Source organism: Rhinoderma darwinii, chromosome 5, assembly GCF_050947455.1.
Source record: "Rhinoderma darwinii isolate aRhiDar2 chromosome 5, aRhiDar2.hap1, whole genome shotgun sequence".
NCBI classification, from domain to species: domain Eukaryota; kingdom Metazoa; phylum Chordata; class Amphibia; order Anura; family Rhinodermatidae; genus Rhinoderma; species Rhinoderma darwinii.
Window position 1 is genome coordinate 36,861,480 of NC_134691.1, and position 19,204 is coordinate 36,880,683.

General features: G+C 38.5%; 1 protein-coding gene across 1 annotated transcript in view; it reads left to right on the top strand.

Annotated features, from left to right (window-relative positions):
* Nucleotides 1–578: 578 nt before the first annotated feature.
* Nucleotides 579–19,204, top strand: part of ANGPT1 (angiopoietin 1) — a 284,383-nt gene continuing 265,757 nt past the window's right edge. The window contains exon 1 of the mRNA XM_075827991.1: nt 579–1,130. Within this exon, the coding sequence (XP_075684106.1) occupies nt 828–1,130 (303 nt within the window). The 5' untranslated portion in view covers nt 579–827. The remainder of the gene's footprint in view (nt 1,131–19,204) is intronic.

Genomic DNA, 19,204 nt, shown 5'->3' on the forward strand with positions numbered 1-19,204 from the left:
ATTGTCTACTCAATTATTTTTTAAAGCACCCGCCTGTAAACTCCCAACATACACGACCTCTATGTCTTAGAAGTAGATTTCCGCTGCGCCCCGTCATTGTCCAATCCATACAAAGTCATTTATTGATGTGGAAAACAAATCTCAGCGGTCAACGGGGAGAAAGCTGCGCTCTTCATTGTGAGTCATTAAGCCAATAAAGGTGTCACCTTCACTTCCATTGTGTCCAATTCTCCCCATAAGAAACTTGTTAGTTGCAAAAAAAATAATAATACATTTTTTTTCGCATAGAACAATCATGATTTAAGAAGTCTTTAAGTTTTAATCCGCTGACAAGGACAAACTGCCTTTTCTTGAGCTTGTCCCAGGCTGTTAGTTGTTGTGTAGAATAAGTCTGATTGCGGTCATGCATGCAGCCACTTTGTAAACTGATATCTTTCTCCTAAAACCACCAGCTATGCTTTGCATAGGGGCGCACTCAAATTCCTGTCAAGCCATCTCTCAGGCTGCTTCCAGCTTGAATGCCTTAATAAAACTCTGAGGGTCTGAGTGGAAATAACAGATCTGCTGCAGCCCGAGTACAGGCAAGGGGACAGGGCTTTCCATGTGTGCAGCGGACTGGTTAATCTTTAGACTGCAAATGAGGATAGACAATAGATCCCTGGCTTCTATGCACTAAATATATCTATTGGAGCTGAAGATATCACAGGGGTGAAATCAAATTGTGCAGCTGTAGACTTCTCCTACAGGACTTGTGGCTCTTTCCAGGCTTTGGTTTCTTGAAGAACTGCAAGGAAAACTTCACATTTTTGGGGGAATTCTGCAACGGGATGGCATCTGGAATTTTATTCGCTCTTTGCCTTGCTCTGATTGCAAGTATAAAGTGCAACGTGCAAAGGAAAGGGACAGACAGCAATGGTAGAAGATACAATCGCATCCAACATGGGCAGTGCACTTACACTTTTATCCTTCCTGAACATGATGGGAATTGCCGTGAAGGCTCAACCACGACAGACCAGTATAACGCCAACGCTCTGCAGAGAGATGCACCACAAATGGATCAGGATTTTCCGTCCCAGAAAATCCAACATCTGGAACATGTGATGGAAAATTACACTCAATGGCTGCAAAAAGTAAGTGCTAATATGAGCTGTGCCTTTAAGACGCTTTGCTGCTGGAATGCTTCATTTTTCTAATAATAGTGTGTTCTAGAATGGGACTTGCATGAGGATAAAAGATAACAGTGTTCCAAGTTTGTTTCTTCTGCTGGTCTTAAGTTTGACTTCGCAGTTACTGTGCATCTTCTACTATTATAACACTTGTATTCATGTAATATAATTGACTCAAGAAAGAGCAGGGATTATAAATAATGTCTATATATAGAGCAGCTATTTAGAGCAAATGTCACCGAACATACCTGGGACATAGGATCAGGACAGGATCTAACCTTTACAAAACTCATTTATGAGATTGAGCTGGATGAAGGGGACTCATTGTAATCCCATCTCAATCCACTCATTAATGTAACTTCTAATAAAGCAGCATGAATTAAAGGAGACAAAACCTTTTCAGGTCACAGCTTCACTGGAGTAAAGCTGATCATACCCAAGGTCTCACTACTAGGACCCCCAGTGATCAGCTGATATCGCCTGGTGAAGGTCTCACTACTAGGACCCCCAGTGATCAGCTGATATCACCAGGTGAAGGTCTCACTACTAGGACCCCCAGTCATTAGCTGAGATCACCAGGTGAAGGTCTCACTACTAAGACCCCCAGTCATTAGCTGAGATCACCAGGTGAAGGTCTCACTACTAGGACCCCCAATGATAAGCTGATATCACCAGGTGAAGGTCTCACTACTAGGACCCCCAGTGATCAGCTTAGATCATCAGGTAAATATCTCACTACTAGGACCCCAGTGATCAGCTGAGATCACCAGGAGAAGGTCTCACTACTGGGACCCTAGCTGATCGGCTGAGATGACCAGGTGAAGGTCTCACTACTGGCACCCCAATGATCAGCTGAAATCACCAGGTGAAGGTCTTATGACTGGGACCACAAGTGATCTGCTGATATCACCAGGTGAAAGTCTCACTAATAGGATCCCCAATGATCAGCTGAGATCACCAGGTGAAGGTCTCACTAATAGGATCCCCAATGATCAGCTGAGATCACCAGGTGAAGGTCTCACTAATAGGATCCCCAATGATCAGCAGAGTTCAGCAGGTGTGCCGCAGTGTAACTGCTCGAAATATGAAGCATTATAGGGTGTCCATTGATATCGCTGTTGGTTAATGGATTCAGCAGAAAGAAAAAAGCCTGACATGGGTAAAAAGTGGGCGTCTATACCAAATGAGCCCTGTTATGAGGCTATAGCACTGCCATAAGTCTCTAATATCTCTTTAAAAGCAGCGACCTACCTAACATTCACTATACAGTATCATATCGTATATTCATATACTAAATCATATATATATGTTGTGTGTGTGTGTGTTAGTGTTGTGTACTCAGTAATGGGGTGTGGATGTGATATTTATAACGTTTTCATGAAATAAAGTGTGCAGTGTTCAGGTTTGTGTCATCAGTGTAGCAGAGATGTGATCTCTTTTTAGATATTTCATAGTAATGAGTAAACTGAAGGTATTTCTCTAACTATGCATTATGTCTTATCACTTTCATATTGCGCATATCTACAGATGTAGCAGTAGAGAGTTTGTCATTTTTGCACAACATGTGGTCAAAATGTCATGTGTTATCTGTGGAATTACATTGGACTTGGAGGTGACATTACTATGCTATTGTAATTGGGAATCTGTTACATTTGTATATATTTGTCGTATTTCTATCTACATATCTATTAATCTAAGTATCTATCTATCTATATGCAATATATATTTTCTATCATCTACTTAAATATGATCTATCCTATTTCTATCTATATACTGTGTCTATTAATCTATCTATCTATCTATCTATCTATCTATCTATCTATCTATCTATCTATCTATCTATCTATCTATCTATCTATCTATCTATCTATCTATCTATCTATCTATCTATCTATCTATCTACTGTACCTTCTGTATCTATAGATGAACTTGATAAACCTGGCTCTATTTTTAACCTTGCCTACTATGTGACAGTGACAGGTCGTATCAAAAGAATGGGGTGTAATAATTTCACAACATTCCAAATGAGCTACTGTGTCAGGTCAGCAGAATGTAAATGAACTCTGCCACAGTTTCCCACAATCAGAGCTTTGTATGTGACATTCTTCTCTGTTAAGACGTCTCATCCACATATCTCAACATTGTATTGGAAGAGGGTGTTTGCATATATACACGTGTATGTGGTTGTATATATGGTTGTATATATGGTTGTGTATGTGGTCGTGTATGTGGTCGTGTTCCTTAATATATACTATTAGCTGTGCTGCCTCCTGCATGTCATAGCACCGATGATTGCCTCTGCCTGTATTACAGTATGGTTTGCATATTACACATCTATGGCTACTAGTGGCCACTAGGGACTGTACTGAGATTTCTGTTTTGTGTGTTAGGAACTTAAACATCTAGGAATAGCGCCTGCAAACTTAAAGGGTAACCAAACTTTCGGAAAACTTATCATAGTGCTATGTCAGAAATTTTGATCGGTGGGGACTCAATAGAAGGTCTATGGGCCCGTACACCGCTACATCGGCTTTCTGAGAAAGCCGTTTAGAAACGAAGCAGCTCAGGGCTCTCCTGAGGGCTTATGTCGCTACGTTTTAGTGATCGGTGAGGGTCTCAGTGCTCAGACCCCCAACGATCAAAACTTCTGACATGTCACTATGACATGTCAGAAGTTTTCTGAAAGTTTAGTTACCCTTTAAAGGATACTACCGGTCTCAGATAATAACTTGTCGTAGGAATTGATGAGCTCCCTGGAAGGAAATTTGGCCTACAATCCATATATAAAGAGACAATGGCCTCCCAAATGCAGCAGAACAGCAACTATTGCAGCCCCATATGTGATATGACAACTTGACCTAACATGTTAAGACAATATTAGTTTCCCTCTCGCCTGTGCATCTGTGAATTTTTAAAAGACACATTTGACCCATAATATTAACTGTATCCAGATTATACTGTGTACAGCCGGGGACCCGGAATATGGAAGTGATCCCTTTTATGTGGATTCAGTGCTCTGTATTACACAACATTTATCAGAGCAGGATTTATTAATATTAGGGACATTTTTATCATTATGGATTGGATTTTAATTGAATAAAGAGCATTTCCCTTAAAATAATTTGACTAGCAAAAAAAAAAAAAAGATGTAGCAGAGCTGAGATTGTCTTATTGAGTTCTTTCACATCATGACTCAACTAATCGTAATATCACAAAGTGTTATCTGTTATTTTACCTAGGCCTGCAAGTTATAGTTATCTGTTATTTCATGTCTATAAAATGTCATGATTTTGTCAGTAAAGTGAAGATATTTCGCTAATTATATATTATTTATTATCAGTTTTGTATTGCATATTTTCTATCTACAGATGTAGCAGAGCAGGCTTTGTCATTTGGCCCAACATCTATCTATCTATCTATCTATCTATCTATCTATCTATCTATCTATCTATCTATCTATCTATCTATCTATCTATCTATCTATCTATCTATCTCATATCTATCTATCTATCTATCTATCTATCTATCTATCTATCTATCTATCTATCTATCTATCTATCTGTCTGTCTGTCTGTCTGTCTGTCTGTCTGTCTGTCTGTCTGTCTATCTATCTATCTATCTCATATCTATCTATCTGTCTATCTGTCTATCGGTCTATCGGTCTATCGGTCTATCGGTCTATCGGTCTATCTCATATCTATCATCTAATCTGTCTGTCTGTCTGTCTGTCTGTCTGTCTGTCTGTCTGTCTGTCTGTCTGTCTGTCTATCTATCTATCTATCTATCTATCTATCTATCTATCTATCTATCTATCTATCTATCTATCTATCTATCTATCTATCTATCTATCTATCTATCCTATCATCTACTATTTTTTCACCCAGCTTTTCCAGACAAATCTGCCTAGTTATACAGTGATACACCTCTCCTTCTTCTCTCATACCATTATATGAATAGACGTTTCTTTTCAGGATTCTAGGAAAGTTGGTTGACAAGGCCTATGAGGGCTTTGATGGAAGTGGCTTTGATTTATTTTCTCACGACAATTCAAATGTCAGGCGCTGCAGGAATTTAAGCTTTCTTAATAAAAAAAAATTGCTTCAAAGTGACAGGGTTGAACCCCACAGCTGGAAATTCACCTTTATCAATGGTCGCGATACATGAAATTTCATTTGCATTAATGGCGTGTTGTTGTGTCTAAGCCCCGTATAATGAAAACCTCTATCTGACTTGTTATGAATTGAAAATGATCCACCAGGGTTAATACTGTTTGATCTGTCCGCTCGTGTTTATAAGCCGGCGTGATGAAAACTGCCACAACATTGTATGACTGGCACTTCAAGGAACGGACCATAGGAAGCGACTGCGCAGAGGTGTTTATACAGTTCCACCGCTCTGCAATGACATGAAGTGAATTTCTGGCAACACAGTAAATGAAAGTGTTTACTTGATCCTGACAGCGAATGGTGCCGGGCGCTTTAAGGGAATACCCACTATTCCGGCACTTAGAGTATAACAGGTCTCTGGCTGGGCGATGAGATTGTCAGTTCATTTTACATCAAGCTGATCTGCAATGTTTGTTTCTGTTGAAATCTGCTCCATGCTGAGCCCCGCAGTGTCTGGAAACATCAGCTCTCTGGACACCACCCGGCATCTGATTTTTTTTGGCACTGCTACATTTGTTTTGACAGATCTCATAATCATATTTAGGAGCAAATAGGTGGAATGAAAAATTCTTAAAATGGAACGAAGGTTTATTACCTATTGCACATTCTAAAATTAAATTTATCTGGGCAATTCTTGAACTGTAAGGCCCCATGCACACGACAAAAAGGCCCGTAATTACGGGCCCATAGACTTCTATTGGCCACGGGTACTTTCCTGTTTGCTTACGGGAAGGTGCCTGTTCCGTTGAAAAATATAGAACATGTCCTATTTTGTTATTTTACGGGCCGTGCTACTATACTTTATAATGGGAGCACAGCCCGTAATAACGGCCGGATGCCCGCGGCCGGCCGTGCCCGTAATTACGGGTCATAATTACAAGCACGGTCGTGTGCATGAGGCCTTTGGCTACATTCACACGAGCGTGACAGATTTACTTGCATAAATAACGCACGTAAAATCTAGGGACGTCTTATTATTCAAAGAAAATCCATGTCCAATATCAGAATCTAACAAACCTACTTTCGTCCTTCAGCAAAGCAATCAATTCAACGATATAAAGAGGATTATCACTAAACATCTACCCATGTTGATGGAAGATGAAATTTTGGAGGACATCCTTAAAGAGGGATGCAGAATCGTGGCACGGAAAGCCCCCTCTATTGGCAACTCTCTTTCCCCTTCTTTTTTCAGTTCTAAAGAGACTAAAACCACATGGTTGGAACAAAAGTTTTTTTTTAATTGTGGTAATAATCCATGTAAAGTTTGCTCATACGCGACCCCAAAAAAAGTTTTCTCCGATTCAAATAACACTTTCACAATAAACAATTATATTAATTGTAACTCAGAATCAGTTATATATACTATTGAATGCACCCAATGCAAACTTAAATATATAGAATGTACAAATCGGAAACTTAAGACAAGAATCTTGGAACATTTAAGTTACATTCGTAACCCAAATATTGTAAACATCTCAAATGCTGCCAAACATTTCAGCCATCAACATAATAGATCAAGAAACAATTTTACCTGTTACGCTATAGAAAAAATTCATACTCCCAAAAGAGGAGGCGATATTAAAGAGGCTCTGTCACCAGATTTTGCAACCCCTATCTCCTATTGCAGTAGATCGGCGCTGCAATGTAGATTACAGTAAAGTTTTTTTTTTTCAAAAACGAGCATTTTTGTCCAAGTTATGACCATTTTTATATTTATGCAAATGAGCCTTTCTTAAGTACAACTGGGCGTGTTTAAAGTTATGTACAACTGGGCGTGTATTGTGTATGTACATCTGGGCGTTTTTACTTATTTTACTAGCTGGGCGTTGTGAATAGAAGTGTATGATGCTGACGAATCAGCATCATCCACTTCTCTTCGTTAACACCCAGCTTCTGGCAGTGCAGACACACAGCGTGTTCTCCAGAGATCACTCTGTGACGTCACTTCCTGCCCCAGGTCCTGCATCGTGTCGGACGAGCGAGGACACATCGGCACCAGGCGACAGAGGTTACATCGACTTACCTGCAAACGCCGATGCTGCTGCAGAATGAACTGTAGCCTCTGTCGCCTGGTGCCGATGTGTCCTCGCTCGTCCGACACGATGCAGGACCTGGGGCAGGAAGTGACGTCACAGCGTGATCTCTCGAGAACACGCTGGTGTGTCTGTGCACTGCCAGAAGCTGGGTGTTAACGAAGAGAAGTGGATGATGCTCATTCGTCAGCATCATACACTTCTATTCACAACGCCCAGCTAGTAAAAGAAGTAAAAACGCCCAGATGTACATACACAATACACGCCCAGATGTACACACACAATACACGCCCACTTGTACATAACTTTAAACACGCCCAGTTGTACTTAAGAAAGCCTCATTTGCATAAATGTAAAAATGGTCATAACTTGGCCAAAAATGCTCGTTTTTGAAAAAAAACAAACTTTACTCTTATCTACATTGCAGCGCCGATCTGCTGCAATACGAGATAGGGGTTGCAAAATCTGGTGACAGAGCCTCTTTAAGCATAAAACACACACAAGAGAAGCATACTGGATTTATAGGTTACAAACAAGAGTACCGAAAGGCCTTAATTTAAAAAAAGAACTAATGTTCTACTACTAATTATGTTCTACTCCTCTTTTTCACTATATAGCAACAACCATTGAAAAATGGTATCAATAAGTCTCCACATTTATAACAATTATTTCCATTCTCTAATTCATAAGTCATACAAAGCGAAGGAAGGAAATGTATACTCCATCTATTTTTCAAATTCGCATCATAATACATGAATTGAAAAACAATTAAAAATTATATACTCCAGTACCTCATGTCCTAACATTACTATATACAAACTGATGTCCGTACCTCTTTACATTCCATATTAAATAACTAGCATCACTTCCTCAAGTGTATCCCCCGCAATAAAAATGTTTAAGCTTTAGCGCGTTACACACACACATTCATGTTTTTAATCATTTCATCTACACTCTACTGTATAGACCTTACAAACTGGTTAGACTGTCAATCCGACTTTTCTTCAAGATCGCGGCTAAAATACGTATTAGTACATCTTAAATTACCGAAATAATTACATAAATAATGACAGACGATAATATAAATAACTCACCTGACCAATTGGTGTTAGTTCTTGTCTTTCTCCTCATGTAATGATCTCACTGTACAGAAACTAACATGCGTTCCATAGCGTTCTCCCGGCTGGACCGCAATTAAATACGTTTGAATGACCGGATATAAACCCCAGGACTGCAGGTCAGAGCATCACAATAAGCCATGACTAAGGACGCAGTCAGCGTCTGAAACGCGTAGGCACCTCCTATTCCGCCAACCACCCATTGCATTTTGGAAACACTTGTGTTCATTTTTAATTATTTTTGGAATAAAACTTGGAAGAAGTTTCCTATTTTAACAGCCATACAAGTCTCAGCGCTGGATCTTTTTCTCTACTTTCCTGTCTAATTTAATAACTGTGCTACACTGGTGCTTACAAATGCCCCTGAGGCACCTGCTTCAGCAGGGACGACGAATGCGCTCTATGTGATCGCACAGATTGCACCTCCCTATGGTCGTCCATGCCAATGTGCAGAATTGTATATGCCCTAACATAACTTGGAGAGCACTACTTAGATGACATGTCCAGGATTTGCTCTTCTACAATTCCACTGTTCTTTCCTCCTCAGTGCCGGCAGGTTTGAGATGAGCTTTATATTAAATAATTGGACCCAATGCTGATGCCTTTGTAATCTAGAGACATAAGATGGCTAAAGACACTCAAGCTGTTCTTCAGATTCAAGACCTACCTGTTGGTCATGTTACTGTAGTTTTAACTGATGCAAAGTAAATCATCAGTAGATGCAAAAGAGAGAAAATTAAGGAGAAAAAATACTCTGATTATAACATATTATGGGCTACTCATTGGCCCATCATACCATAAACTTCATGTTACGAACAAATGGCGGCAAAGAAAATCCAATGTAATTGATCAAAATTTCAACAGATTGAAGGTAATCGTTTTTTGTCATAAAAGACCAGGACCAATTAATGGAATGATAGAGAGTCAATCCTAAAGTTATCATTAAAAAAAAATGACTTCTCAAGAAATTTTTGAAGAAACCAGAGCACGGGCCCCACCTACCCCACCCCCAAAAAACCCTCGCAATCATAGGTGGAACATACTGTATAAACTCCACATTTTGTTAGTCAAAATAAAACTCAGGATCCCACTTCTGCATGGTAGTAGTGCTAGCCATTAAGCTGCTCTCTCGTGATGTCATCATATGACATGACCCATGGCAATAGTTCAGAACCAATTAATCTTAGAGGAATGCCCAACTTCTAATGCACATTTTATTACCGCCAATGGTCTGGATTGTTTCTTCTCTGTTCTAGTATAATCAGTGTTTCTTTACTTTTGGCTTCCAGTCTTAATGTTTCCACCAAAAGGAATCTTAGAAGCTGGTGTGAGTAAAAAGTGGGCTCAAGTTATAGTATGGGTGGTACCACCTTTTTTTTTAGTTTTTTTTTTAGATTACTTTAGGTAGGTTTTCTGATGTTTCTGTATGATGATGAGAACAGTAGTTTTATGTTGTTTATATTCTACAGTATACTGTAAGATTAGAGGTGAAATAAGACCCTGCTGTCCACAGAGATTTACCCTTGTTTGAGATATTTTTTTTTTGGTCCTAAGTCAACTTCATTCCTGTAACTGTTTTAATGGTTTTATTACAAATTTCATTGTATTCAATTTTCTGTTTGGCTGAATATTTTCACAGGGATTAGGTATTTTTGTGGGATACAGAAGATCATAAGCAAAAATAATAATTTATTTTTGGAATCTGGCAATCATTAGACCTATTTTTTTTATATTTTCTCGTAAGCAGAAAATAAATTCTAATGATTATTTATTGATTAAAGGAAACTCGCTTGGGGATATTTCATGAATTCGAGAGAGAGAGAGAGACAAGAAAATAAAATAAAGAAGAGTCATTGTGTACTTTTTGTCACAGATAAGAGACATTTTCCATGTCTAGATCTGGTTGTCATCATGCGACAAGCCTGGAGGAACATTCCCTTGGAGATATCATATGGTCTCACCACAAACCATAATAGGACATGCTCCACGTACAGTACACGTTGCAAGTGTCTCATCTCCATGTCTTTGCATTCCTTGTGTTGTATTTAAGTTGCCAAACAATGGACATGATAATGTTGTATATTACTTACATAGTTAAATACAGATGGAATTTAATTTTATGTATGGGACACAGACCTCAAAAAATAAGCAGGGTAAACCAAACTGCTTATATGATCATGAGGCAGTACTGAAAAGCATTCATGACTTGTTCTGTATGGTGTATAACGGAGAATTAGGATAATATTTTGGCATTTCAGTATGTGCAGATGAAACTCAATATTTTTTACAGAAATTACTTAAGACGAGATCATAGTAAATTACTTTAGCATTCAGACAAGCGGAACTGCAAAACATTCTCCGACCATTTCAAACGTGGAGTTTTTCTTACTTTTCTTGTGGATATACTGTATTGAATAGAAAGGATTCCCGTTTATATTGCCTAACCATGAATGGACCTCCATCAAAACCATAGGTAGTTTATGCTTCACCTGGGGCATAGATTCAGTATGCTGCCCTAGTCCTGTATATAAATACCTCAGACCAGAGTAGCTTTTAGGCAACCTCCTTGGCACCCAGCACCTTGAGCACATGCCCCACCAGCCCCCATAGCTATGGCCTTGACCTTCATAGAAATCATGGTGTCATGAGTAGCTGAAAGGAGGGGTTTCAAACAAGGGGACAAGACAGGCTACATTATCACAAGGAGCAAAATATAAAAAACAAATTAAGTAACCCAACATCTTTCTTTAAGGGATTGCCCGCTTTGGACAATTTTGTTAGAAGGGTCAACTTTAAACTTTTGTTAGAAGGATCATCGAACATTAAATTAATTTAAGGGTGTCTTGCTGCTTAGTGCCCTAGCGTTCATCTGTAACCCGGCAGCAAGTGTTTCATTCCCCTGCAGTGCCAATGCTGGAGAAATGAAGCATTACAAAGTGCACATTGAAAACAATTATCTGTCCATGTAGCTCACAGATGTGCCGGGTCCTCCAGAGCAAGAGACGCCCTTTGTAGGCGCTCTCCAGTCTGACTCAGAGATGAAGATCTTGAACAGGAGACTTGCTCTATTAAAATAGTTTTTTAGCCTATGATTTTACTGATGGCAACAACACTATTCCACCCCATGCCAAATTTCCATTATTTTATCTTGAAGTCAAGGAAAAATTAAAAACTGAATTGAAATAGAAAACCTCCATTACCATCTATTACTTGTCCTTTAAGATAAAGAATGGTGTCAAACATGAAGATGTCCCATTTGAATCCCTGTTGAAAGCTGATAGAAGAAGAAATACATTGGCATTGACCAAGGGTGCCACATATGGGGAAACTACAAATTCCTCTTCTGCCCCACACAGAGACTAGGTTCCAGTAATGGACTTCTCCAGTGTCAGCCTTACATGACTATTGGCGGGTTCCGGACCGAGGGCCCAGCGTCAGTTAGCCCCTGCAGAGTCTAGCTAATATATGGCACCATTAAGTTGGATACTACAATATATAAGGTGTCTCCTCTTCTCTCTTGTCAGGCTTCTCATTGCTTTGTTCACAATACTTGTGATTGTAGCCTTCCATTTTGTTGCTGGTCCTCCTCCTCCTCCTCTTTTCCCATCTAATGTCCTTCACATAACTGTTTTTTTTTTTTTTTTCAATGACCGCGTCTGCTTATAATATGCCCAGAATAGAATAAAGGTTCAATCTTTTCATTTGTGCTGCAAGGATCCACTTTGTTTTCCATAGTGTTTTAAAAGTCAATGCCAACACCATGTTTCTTTCTGTCTTCTTTATTTACCAGCTTTCCCATCCATCAAGAGCAATGAAAGAACAGTTTAATGAAAAGAATGCCCTCCACTCTTCTTCAATCACGGGTATCCACCATTCAATAAACTACTATTGGCATATTCCAAGCAATTGGGTGCATACCATAGAGGCAAACCATGCAGCTGCTATGGGGCCCTTGGACGGAGGAGGCCCTGTACTGGTTTGTCCCATCCACTTTTTGTGTGGCAGGAACCTGTGCAGGACTTCCTTCTCCAGAGAACCCACATTGGTAGCAAACATAGGAGAGGGGAAAACGAACACAAGAAGCCAAACCTGGCCCCATAATGGAGTGACCCATTTTGACATTTGTTATGGGGTCCTTCTTTTATTTCATTGTTAACTTGTTTACTTTAGCTTAGATCCAAGTTACGTCTTGCCTAAAAGAATCCATGGAGGTGTGGGAATTTTGTAAGTTTGTTTCGATCATACATTCGCACATAATGTTTGTAAACTTTGTCCAGAATATGATAAATCCCTTCACCATCTTCAGCTTTCTCTATACTTAGATTCATTTACTGACTAACACATGCAATGCAGTCAATACATTTGGCTTTTCCAATATTATACGGGACGTTTCTTAAGCCTCCTGCTGAAACGTATGTTTCTTTTCATAACAGATGTTGATAATACATTTTTAATGATTTCTATTTTCCAAAGGAATATTTTACATTGATGTTCTATGACCTTTCCATAAACAGGTACAACAATACAGTGAGCTGTCTATGAACATGTTCCAGTAATCTAGAAGGCTGATTGTTCTTCTTACTTACATCCATTGTATTGTGTTTTCTTTGGTAATGATATTTACAAGTGTGGCTTATATTTTAAGGGAATGCACATGTGCGGGTTAGTTAATTTGATAGGCATGCTGTCTCATTTAGTCTGAATCCTACAGTCCAGGCACACATCTATCATTTCACTTTCATTTTACAACATAGGAAGGGCTGAACGCTACAAGTGATGAAGTTAAATTGTTGAATACTAATATTTGCTGTTAATCAGGAATATATATAGAGGTGAGTAGACCACATACATAAGATTAAAATGGCCGGGGGGGGGGGGGGTGGGGGGGAGCTTTCTTGTGTTGGTTAACATGACCACATCTCTAATCACCGGGGAATGGTGGACTTGGTGCTTGATTGTACCTGATCCTCTTGCGCTTGTTTGCAGGTGATCCCTGCATAGGTTCTCATCACCCATTAATATAGGGGATGCAGTAAACCTGGGCTTTCTCTTAAAGGGAATGCGCTCTCAGAAAAGGATCAATTCTTTATATCCAATTTTTATGTTAAACATACGATTTCTTGGTAATTTGTTTTTAATTTTCTATGTCAATATCTATATTAAAGAATACTCCTAAAATCTTGCAGTTTTCTTTCTGGCCACTGAGCCTCATAATAGACTGACCCTTCCTGTTCTGCAGAGATCACTTCTCAGCAGTCCAATCATCTAATTATAATCACAGGTAGAATTACAATGAAAGGAATACGTACAAATATATATATATATATATATATATATATATATATATATATATAAACCATAGCATAGAGTAACGGCACCAGGACTTCAGAGTTGATGAAACAGGGTGGATTTATTCACCTCAAGTGAGCGACGTTTCGGTTCATCACAGAACCTTTCTCAAGCTACTGCACACTACACACAGTGCTAAGTATAAATAGGAAGTACACACAGCAAATATTAAAAATCTAATTAATGTACAATGTGTAAAAAACTGTTGTATGGACATGAATTCCATCATATATAAAAAGACAAATATTAAAAGTGCACCAATTCCATAGTGAATACATATACCCGTCTCACAATATATGTGAACATACCTCATAAAAGTGATGTATAGTGATTTAATTAGCAATCTAGGCTAAATCGGAGCAGGGCAGAGGTCAATCAAATTCCATTTATAAACATAATTCCTATAGAAAAAAAGATTTTACCGTACCGGTCCCGCATTCATTCTCAGTCCAGCGTCCGCGTGTATCTAAGATCAAACCGGAAGTTCGTTTGGCGTACAAACCGGAAGTTCGGTCAAGTGGAACGCAAATGCCGGAGAAGTCGCTATTGCGCATGCGTTCCATCCATTGTGCGCATACGCGGGCTACAGAACTAATATAGATATGGTATTTCAATAGAAAAGAAGATTTTGAAATAATGGGAATAAGGCTCCAAACAGGCCATGTCCATTGCTGCATCCAATAGATGCTGCAAGATGACATGGACTATGGGAACTAATACTTAAATCACCAAAAAAGTGGACCATATATGTACTGAATGATATCATTTATTCAAAGAGGATATAAATACATTTACTATCAAATTTGAAAGGGCTTTCAAAATTACTGGGAATAATCTCATCGCCACTTGCGATGTCTTGACCCACACCCATAACCTCAAGAGATAGACGTACTCAAAGTACTGTGAATAAGCAAAATTTTGATAGAGAAAGAGGTGAATTTACATTCAGCATGTATATGGAAAATGAAGAAAAAATTCTATTATGTAATTCATACCCATTTTATAACTTATTTCTATATTTTAGAACAATCATTAGATATCTATTATTACTTGGCTCTTTACGACCTAAAGAAGATGGCCCTCTGCTGCCCTCCAACAGCCATCAAATTGCTTCACAAAAACAGTATGTATCTAAAAGAATACAAAAAGGAAGAGGTTAATATACAGTATTTATAAGCAAAAATACAGTAAAGACAAAGAAAAATATAGGAAAAAAATGCATGAAGACAAAGGTCCAGATTAGACCAAAAGTCACACATGTACATAGGCTGACTATACCATCGAGGAAATCTAACACCGACACCCCCCAATGACCAAGGCAAGTTGCCCCCCACTGCTCTAAATATGTGAACCATATAGATATTCCACATTTAGCCCCTTAGGAGACATGGTTTCCAGCCTATATATCCATTCCAACTCCCTTTTTTTAAGAGAGGACCGGTACTGTACAAATCTTTTTTTCTATAGGAATTATGTGTATAAATGGAATTTGATTGACTTCTGCCCTGCTCCGATTTAGCCTAGATTGCTAATTAAGTTACTATACATCACTTTTATGAGGTATGTTCACATATATTGTGAGATGGGTATATGTATTCACTATGGAATTGGTGCACTTTTAATATTTGTCTTTTTATATATGATGGAATTCATGTCTATACAACAGTTTTTTACACATTGTACATTAATTAGATTTTGAATAATTGCTGTATGTACTTCCTATTTATACTTGGCACTGTGTGCAGTGTGTTGTAGCTTGAGAAAGGTTCTGTTATAAACCGAAACGTCGCTCACTTGTGGTGAATAAATCCACCCTGTTTCATCTACTCTGAAGTCCTGGTGCCGTTACTCTGTCCTATGGTTTTTCTACATTCAAAGTTGGGGAACTGATTCATCCCCTGGTAACTAGCACATGGCCTAAAATATAGGTATGTTGAAGTGCTGTGTTCATTTGTATTTGGACTATATATATATATATATATATATATATATATATATATATATACATATATATATACACAGTGAAGGAAATAAGTATTTGATCCCTTGCTGATTTTGTAAGTTTGCCCACTGTCAAAGACATGAACAGTCTAGAATTTTTAGGCTAGGTTAATTTTACCAGTGAGAGATAGATTATATATATATAAAAAAAAAAAAGAAAATCACATTGTCAAAATTATATATATTTATTTGCATTTTGCACAGAGAAATAAGTATTTGATCCCTTTGGCAAACAAGACTTAATACTTGGTGGCAAAACCCTTGTTGGCAAGCCTCAGCAGTCAGACGTTTTTTGTAGTTGATGATGAGGTTTGCACACATGTTAGATGGAATTTTGGCCCACTCAAGGCTGTCGCTTGGCAACTCGGATGTTCAGCTCCCTCCATAAGTTTTAGATGGGATTAAGGTCTGGAGACTGGCTAGGCCACTCCATGACCTTAATGTGCTTCTTTTTGAGCCACTCCTTTGTTGCCTTGGCTGTATGTTTCGGGTCATTGTCGTGCTGGAAGACCCAGCCACGAGCCATTTTTAATGTCCTGGTGGAGAGAAGGAGGTTGTCACTCAGGATTTGTCGGTACATGGCTCCATCCATTCTCCCATTGATGCGGTGAAGTAGTCCTGTGCCCTTAGCAGAGAAACACCCCCAAAACATAATGTTTCCACCTCCATGCTTGACAGTGGGGACAGTGTTCTTTGGGTCATAGGCAGCATTTCTCTTCCTCCAAACACGGCGAGTTGAGTTAATGCCAAAGAGCTAAATTTTAGTCTCATCTGACCACAGCACCCTCAGAATCATCCAGATGTTCATTTGCAAACTTCAGACGGGCCTGTACATGTGCCTTCTTGAGCAGGGGGACCTTGTGGGAACTGCAGGATTATAATCCATTACGGCGTAATGTGTTACCAATGTTTTTCTTGGTGACCGTGGTCCCAGCTGCCTTGAGATCATTAACAAGTTCCCCCCGTGTAGTTTTCGGCTGAGCTCTCACCTTCCTCAGGATCAAGGATACCCTACGAGGTGAGATTTTGCATGGAGCCCCAGATCGATGTCGATTGACAGTCATTTTGTATGTCTTCCATTTTCTTACTATTGCACCAACAGTTGTCTCCTTCTCACCCAGCGTCTTACTTATGGTTTTGTAGCCCATTCCAGCCTTGTGCAGGTCTATGATCTTGTCCCTGACATCCTTAGAAAGCTCTTTGGTCTTGCCCATGCTGTAGAGGTTAGAGTCAGACTGATTAATTGAGTCTGTGGACAGGAGTCTTTTATACAAGTGACCATGTAAGACAGCTGTCTTTAATGCAGGCACCAAGTTGATTTGGAACGTGTAACTGGTCTGGAGGAGGCTGAACTCTTAATGCTTGGTAGGGGATCAAATATTTATTTCTCAGTGCACAATGCAAATAAATATATATAATTTTGACAATGTGATTTTCAGTTTTTTTCTTAATATAATCTATCTCTCACTGGTAAAAATTCTAGACTGCTCATGTCTTTGACAGTGGGCAAACTTACAAAATCAGCAAGGGATCAAATACTTATTTCCTTCACTATATATATATGTGTGTAACACAGGATCCCCCATTGACAATAGGTGATGGACACAGCTAACCATTCTTGCACAAGATCTCTGCACGGGTCACAGAACATGCCTAGAAAACTCTCCCATATAAGTCAATTGGTCAGCTCTAGACTATTGTTTCCTATGGTCCATGTGGCTGCTGTAAAGCATATTTCTAAATGCTGTTAACATCACTAGAATAAAAAAAAAATACAATAAAAAAATAAAATAAAATGATAAAAAAAACTATCTTTTACTATCTGGTTTTAATTAGGAAAAAATAATATAGGGGATACATTAAGAAACCCCATAGCAGCCGCATTGGCTGCCTCTATGGTACATAAGTGCTTGCTTGGTGTTTATCATAATCATGTAGAATTTACATAAATGTTATTGACGTTGAGGTTTTTTTTGTACACAGTATCAGTGGATATTATTTTTTCCCAAACCCAAAAATAGTGAATCAACTCCGTTGAATTTTTTTGGCTAAAATTCTCAATTATTTGGCTGCTCTTGGTCTTCCCAGGTTATATAGATAAGAACGAGCCTGAGCAATTTTCATATAAATTCAGGGTGATATGAATTGAGTTCAATGGATAATCTGTTGTTGGTGATATCTGCTGAATCAGCAGATTTGTGGGTTTTGAGCCGGTAGACTTCCCCCCCATTATCTGTGGTTGGCTTATACTGAATAACATTAATGTAGGATTTTCATATATGTCTATATGGACAAATCTCAAGAGTTTGTACATTTCTCTGTCTAAATGAAGGACATCTTTTTGAAATATTGGTCGTACAGTAAGTGGAAAGTACAAGAACCAAGATCACATATAAGATTACATTGGATGACATCCATCCTATCAGTCCATTTGATGTAAAGACTGTTGGAGACATTTATTTATACAATAGTATGAGAAAAGTAGAGTTGTGCCTTTAATTTGCCAAAGGGCCTAAGAAATATCAGAGTTTGAATCTAATTGATTGCAACAGAAGTTGACTTAATATTGCTGTTCTAACATTGCATGTAAGAATTTGTGAAGAATGAAGTGTGTGATCACCAAAATATAATGTTCAGTGATATTTACAAATACTTGTACCATTTCAGTCCCAAACCCTTTAAATCGTTCTTCTAACTTTTTGTTCTCCTCTTGCTCCAATGAATCATTTATTCCGTTGCCTCCTCTCCCTAATATACAATCAATTGAGAACAATTAACAGACATGTCAAGCCAAGGCAAATATAATAATATAATTGTTGTGGTTAGAATTTTAATCAGAAGACTTGAATATTAAGTCATTAAAATTGGATAAACAAAAACATGTCTGCTATAGATGGTTAGACTTGGCTCCTGCTGAGACTGGCTCGCCACCAATACAACCCTCAATAAGCTTACACTGCTAATCCATTTACCTTTGCTGAAAAAGACGTCAAGACATTTCTGATGCATTTTTATGCAAATTTAATTAGATTAAATATTCCATAATGACTGCGCGGGAAGCTTTTCACATGCCATTTAGTGACATTGAAGTCATAATTATTTCATTCAAGAATTGCGTTAGCCCCCTCCTTATACTAAGCATGGATTCACACATTAAAGTTCTTGTAAAGAAATTATTTAGGAAAGACTTGACTCTATAAAGACCAAAAAACTTCTTGAGTTATAAAGGGCAGATGTATAAGGGGTCATAATGTGACAAGACAAACTAGAACTCTTAAATAATCTGTTGACTACTTTATTGTGACAAATTGTAGACCTCTTTTTGTCCAAGGCATCTCAAGCCTTTGTAGGGTTGAAACATTGGAGTGACA